Raw genomic sequence first — 6,000 nt, forward strand, 5'->3', positions numbered from 1 at the left:
GGTACAGAACTTCCAGCAGGAATATGGGGTAGACATGTATGGATGGGGCCTTCTACAGCTCCTCCTCTGCCCCATTGCCCATCATGATTCACACCCCAAGGATATCTACACTCAAAGTCTTCTAGACCACTAAAGTTCATCAGAAGTGAATTAATCTGAAAGGAAGAAAATTTACAATAGTTTTTCTTTACTTCAGTATGGCAGACAATCAAGCTAAGAAGTGCTCCTTGCTTTGTTTTAGTGATGGTGAGTTGTCTACCCTGTAACCATCTCTCCCTAAATAAGATTACTGCAATCCATTTACAGCTAGATTTTAGATACCAAGAAAAAAAATCAGCATCTATACAACACAGTTACTACATTACACTACAACCAGATAATCACTAAATCTTAGAACAGTTCAGGTTGGAAGGGACCCTTGAAAGACCACCTGGTTTGCCCTTTTGTGGGAATGGGAGCCCTGTCCAATTGCATCTTGAAAACTTCCAGTGACAGAGATTCCACCATTAGGGGAGGTTATTCCAGTGATTGATTGGTCTCACTGTAACAAAAAAAAAAAAAAAAAAAAAAGTCTTTCTTACATCAACCGAAGCCTCTCCTGGTGCAACCTGCAGCCATAGCCCCCTGCTTGTTCCATGTGGCTCCTTGTGAAGAGAGGGCCTCCATCCTCTTTACAGCTGCCCTTTAATTAAGGTGATGTTACTCAACATTCAGTGTGTTTGCTCTGGTTCTGTTTTTCTATGAAAGTTCGAATCAAAGTTTGGGAACCATTGTCCTGACCATATCAATGGACTAATGAGCCCTCAATGTCCTTCATCACCACTAGCACACTCATCTCGAACGTCCATGTTCCAATACTGCCATTCTAGAAGCAGAAGCAAGTTGAATCAGGCTGCATAGCAAAGGAATTTGCGAAGTAATGTGAAGCTGTGAATCACTCCCGGAGATTTCACAGATCATCACTTGACAACTTCTGAGTTCACGTTTATGAAAACTATCACCAAAAGAGCCTTTACCATCATCCTTAGAAAGCTTATCTGCACCAACACAAGTACCTGGTCACAAAAGGACGTAAGAATACTTTATTCTTATGAATTATGCCAACATTTCCCAAAAGCCTACAAAATCATAAATGACCAAAGAGCCTACGCATGCTGTCCAACAGAAAAATCACCTTCCTTCCATCCCATTGAATATACTTAAATGTCCAGCCATCACAGCCATTTCACATTTCATTTTTCAGCCCTGCATCCTTACGGATTTGAACTTTAATCTGCATCTTCAAAGCCAAAACTATCTCACTTTGTCAACTGTTACTCTGCAATATCATCAAATTAACACTGTTTATTTTTCCAAGACCTGTTTTGTACTACTTCACCAACCACTAGAACCTTCTTTATTTACTCTTTTTTAAAAACAAAAAACAGTGGGGTGCTGTTGTCTCCATATATTAAACTCTCCCCTCCCCCCATCCCAGAAAAATCCAAAACCTAAATCCAAAACATTAGTTCCTCCAGTTAAAACTTCAACTGACCAAAAACATTTAAGCCATATAACCACTTAGTCCTGGGCTTTTCACCCTGTATGCCTTCTCTCTCATTTGTTACCACTATTGACTTTAGACAGCAGCTGCTTTCCAAAGAGAGGTGCATATACCAGTCCTGTAAGTGCTAGGCTTTTTTTAGTGGGTTTTAAAAGTGTATTTAACACTTCAGAAGTGTATTCAATGAGGATTTCTCCTTGACTAGTCGTATGGACATACATGTGTGACACCCCTAGGTTTCTTCGTTCAGGTAAGTGCTGTACAGTGATCATCTAGACTAGACGAACATTGTTTACATGGGGCAAAGATCATCTTTAGTTGGCCACCATTTATTGACAAGCACAGTGTTAATGGTGAAGAAACAACTGCTTGTGCCCACTTACAAAGGGATCCTAATTCATGGTTAGACACAAACAGTACTCTGCAACAAAAAAAACAGTCTTGAAACTGCAATTTCACCACTTAGCTGTCTATTGCAGACATTTGTCCATGAAAGCACGCTCATTCAACCTGCACCAGAGCTTTAAACATAAGATGTTTAAAATGCTTCAAAAGTGACACCTTCTTTAAATTACTGTCCTCATACTAGGAAAAAACTTCCAGAGCTAGAACATGCATGCAAAGTTTACTTTCACATCACAAATATTTGGTCTGAACCATAGAAACTAGCACAAAGACTTCTGTAAAGTAACTTAAACATTGCAATATATTTAACACCACTAAAACAATGCCCAAAATACTCAAATATTTACCGTTATACCAATCAGTGCCGTCATTCCTAGCCTTCTTCCCAAACAGCTCAAGTTCTAAATTTAGGGATTTATTTATAACATTTACCTTCATTAGGAAATCTAACTGTGTTAGATTGGGGCCCCGCTCCCCCAGGCGAGACCCCGGCGACCCCGCCCACCCCCAGAGCGAAGCCCTTCGGGGCCGCGGCACCCACCTGCGCCTCCTCCCAGGGCGGCAGCCATGGCTCTTCGCCTTGCCCAGGAGGCGGCGGCTGCCGGCGGCGACCCCGTGCCGCCCCCAAGAGCGGCAGGGAGCGGGGGGACGGGGAAAGGCTCGGACTCAGCGCCCGGCGGCGGCCCCTCCCGCCGCCCCGCCGCACGCACCCGCCGCAGGAGAACAACAAACTACCACAACATGGCGGCCGCCGCCGCCACCACCGTCGCTGTCACCGCCGTCCCCGCGTTGCATCATGGGATGGCGGCGGACCGGGCCCTCCCTCGCGGGGAGGGCGGGCAGCGGGCGCCGCTGGTTGGTTAGCCAGGGCCCGGGCGCGCGGCACGCCGCCTAGCGTCAGCGCCCTCTGCGCATGCGCGGAACGGCGCCCTCCCGGCAGCGCCGGGCGGCCGGGCGGGCTGGGCAGGAGTGCGCATGTGCCGCAGCCTAGCACGTGCTCCGGTGGGGGCGGGGCCGCGCGTGCGCGCGAGGCTCTGAGGCGATCGGGCAGGGCCGGGCCGTGCGGGATGGCGGCCGGGCCGTGGGGGGTGGCGGCCGGGCTGATGGGTCCCAGGGCTGCCCCACGCCTCTGGGGACCGGCCGTGGAGCCGCGCCCCAGCCTGCCCGGGGTCTCTGCCGGCAGCCCGTTGTGTCTGGGCCGAGCTTCCCCCTCACAGAGGGGGAGCAGGCCCGCCGGCCTCCGGCCCGGAGGGAAGTGGCTGCGCGCAGCCTGGCTGCGTGCCGAGGCGCCTGTACCTGAGCGGGACAGACAATGGCGAGTGGGAACGGGAGAGAGAGGGGCTGCCCTTCAGCGCTCCCGCGCCTCGCTGGCGAGGGTCTGTGACCGTCTCTTGCCGGAGTGGGGGGCTGCTCACAGCACCCCAGAAATGCCTGGCTCGTGTAGGGCTGCGTCGAGGCATCAGTAGGGCGCAGGTCTAGCTGGAACCCCCAAGTTCAGCTGCTTCTTGTGTGGGAAGTAAACCCCACAAGTTAATGGGATTAAAATACACCATGAGAGGGGTGGTTTGGGCTATGTTAGGTACATCTGTGGTCATCCATCTGCTAAGGCTTGGGCATGCGGAGGAATTCATGCTTGCATGATCTAAACTAAAACAGACCATGTAGTTCTTGCTTTGCCACTCAAACTTGGCCTGGGTCACAGGCTCAGTGTCGTGACATGCTAAATCCAGTTTAACTCCAAGCTAAAAGTCCAGTCCTGCTAGCGCTTTCTCTAAGTGCTTTGCTCCTGGCTGCTTAGCTACCTGCTCCCACATGCCTGCTCAGAGGACCTAGTGATGGTGTGGCTGCAGAGGAGATTGGTTTGGGTCACTGATCCCACAGAACGGTGATTCACCAGAAAGAGTTTTCCTTTCGAGTTTCCTTCCCACTTCTTCCTAGTTTTAATGGGGGAATCGGGACTTGGGGCATTCTGCGCAGACACAGTTAAACACAGTATAAAATTATGCCTTGATATAAAACAAACTTTTAGGTTACGCTACTTGCAAAGAAGCCAAATTGATCTAAAACAGTTCAATGGCACCTACTATAACAAGAGTAGTTCAAGTAAACTGCAAAACTTTCCCAGGTGAACAAGTCCTCATGGAAATAATTAACAATGTTAGTATTTAAATTATCAGCGTTATCTGATTAAACCCTCGCTATGAGAATAGGGAGGTTCTCATGTCACTTTGTCTGGGCTCCCTGCAGACTTATCTCCGCGTTGCATTTGGTCTCATTTTTTAGGTTTTCTTCACAAGTGTACAGCTAGAGATTTATTCTATACGTATTCCTACAAACTCATAGCCGAGTTCTGACTTGAATTTAGGAAACAGACCATCAGTAGGCGATGTTTGCTGATAAGTTAATACATAGTCCATCAGTCCAGCTCTGACTGCCTGACATGGAGGCAGTATGTAAAATGTGAACACTGCTACTGTCAATGGTAAAAAACCATGGTGATGTCAGTAGGGCCAGGATTTCAGCCATTGCTCATTGGTATTGATCTTTCTTTTGGGTAGCTGGTTTGCAACACAAAAGGATTTCCTTTCAAGGGAGAGAATCTTCTGGACCCTTTAAAGGATGGACGGAGGAGAAGTGTGTGGGGTGAGACTCAGCCATTCTCAGCAGCAGCCTGTTACAATTCACAGCTCTCTTGTCATAATTTTCTGTATTCCTTTGGTTTGAGACTGGGAAATTAAGCGGTATTCACAATGGGCATCTGTGTGGCGTTCAGATATGTAAAAGATTATATTTTGAAGGTATTTTATGCTCTATAGTTTTGCTTATTTTAATGACTGATTTGATTTCCATGACTGACAGTCCAAACACAAAATGAGTTACCATTTGCTTAACACACCAATCCATTATTAAAGAGGAATAACAGGATAGTTCGCTGTTACTCTGTTTGTTAATATATAGACCCGTCAGCCATTTTTCATGTTCCCAGATGTCTGAACTTCAGCAGGTGTGGAACAGGGACCTAAACTACGATGACAGACAGGTGTGGTGACTCTACTCGCCTTCACTCAGGACTTTCCATGAGTTTCCAAATTCCAGGAGCTATAATTGCTCTGGATTCTGTATAAAAAACTCCAACTTTTTCTCAATACTATCTAACCTATGCTATAAAATGGAAGTGTGCTCGTGTCTTCTGTAAATGGGAGTCAACATCCTTGCTGCCTCTGAAATCCATGAATTAACTTCATGTGAACTAATCATCATCAATTTACAAAACACTTTTGGAAGTTCTGCATAAATAACATATTTACCTGTGTGTCTTCCAAAGCAAATCCATCTGCGGTTGCGAATGCAACAGATTGTTGCAAGGGGATTAAGTAAAGAACTGAGCCAGAGCTCAAGAAACCATAATCCTTGTTCTGCACTCGCTTGCTGCATTACTGGGGCAGGTTGCCTTGCATCTGCTGCCTCAGATTTCCCTAAATTGGGGAAAATAATGCTAAACTTCTTTTTTTTCTGATTATCTGAAACCTTTTGGTAAAAATTATTGTGTCCTAACTTCTGTACATTAAGCTGTTTCTACTGCAATAGTCATTAGCAGTTTTATTCACACTGGGTTTGGATGTTAACATTTTTTTCAAAAAATCTTAATAGATTATTTTTACAGCAAGCACATTCATTTTTTTATCTGTTTTTTATTTAAATCATTATTTATTTTTGCGTGCACACTCAAATGGTTAAAAATCACCTGTCAGAAATCCAGTAAAGCGGACTTCCAAGTTTAATTCCATTAAACACTTAAAATTAATACGAGAGTATTAAGAATGGTGTTATCAACAGCAAATGGCTCCTAATTCCCTAGAGAAAATGTTCTTCTGGTTTATTTTTTAACCACAGTTACCTCTCTGTCAGCTTTCATTTTAGTTTGGCAAAACCAGACTATGTTTTCGTAGCATGGCAGGCTGGCCGAGATTCTTGTTCTGGCAGTGGGTTTGGCTGATAACCTTCTTGTGATGAACCTCTCAAAGTGTGACGTAACTCCAAGGCACAGTCCT

The 6,000-nt window shown here is 45.9% G+C and overlaps 1 protein-coding gene across 5 annotated transcripts in view; it reads right to left on the reverse strand.

Moving 5' to 3' along the window:
• Positions 1 to 2,729, reverse strand: part of RBM33 (RNA binding motif protein 33) — a 105,993-nt gene extending 103,264 nt beyond the window's left edge. For all 5 annotated transcript variants that reach the window (XM_075419771.1, XM_075419772.1, XM_075419770.1 and 2 more), the window contains exon 1: positions 2,490 to 2,729. In XM_075419771.1, the coding sequence (XP_075275886.1) occupies positions 2,490 to 2,517 (28 nt within the window). In that variant the 5' untranslated portion in view covers positions 2,518 to 2,729. The remainder of the gene's footprint in view (positions 1 to 2,489) is intronic.
• Between the last annotated feature and the right edge of the window lie 3,271 nt (positions 2,730 to 6,000).

This window comes from Opisthocomus hoazin, chromosome 4, assembly GCF_030867145.1.
Source record: "Opisthocomus hoazin isolate bOpiHoa1 chromosome 4, bOpiHoa1.hap1, whole genome shotgun sequence".
NCBI classification, from domain to species: domain Eukaryota; kingdom Metazoa; phylum Chordata; class Aves; order Opisthocomiformes; family Opisthocomidae; genus Opisthocomus; species Opisthocomus hoazin.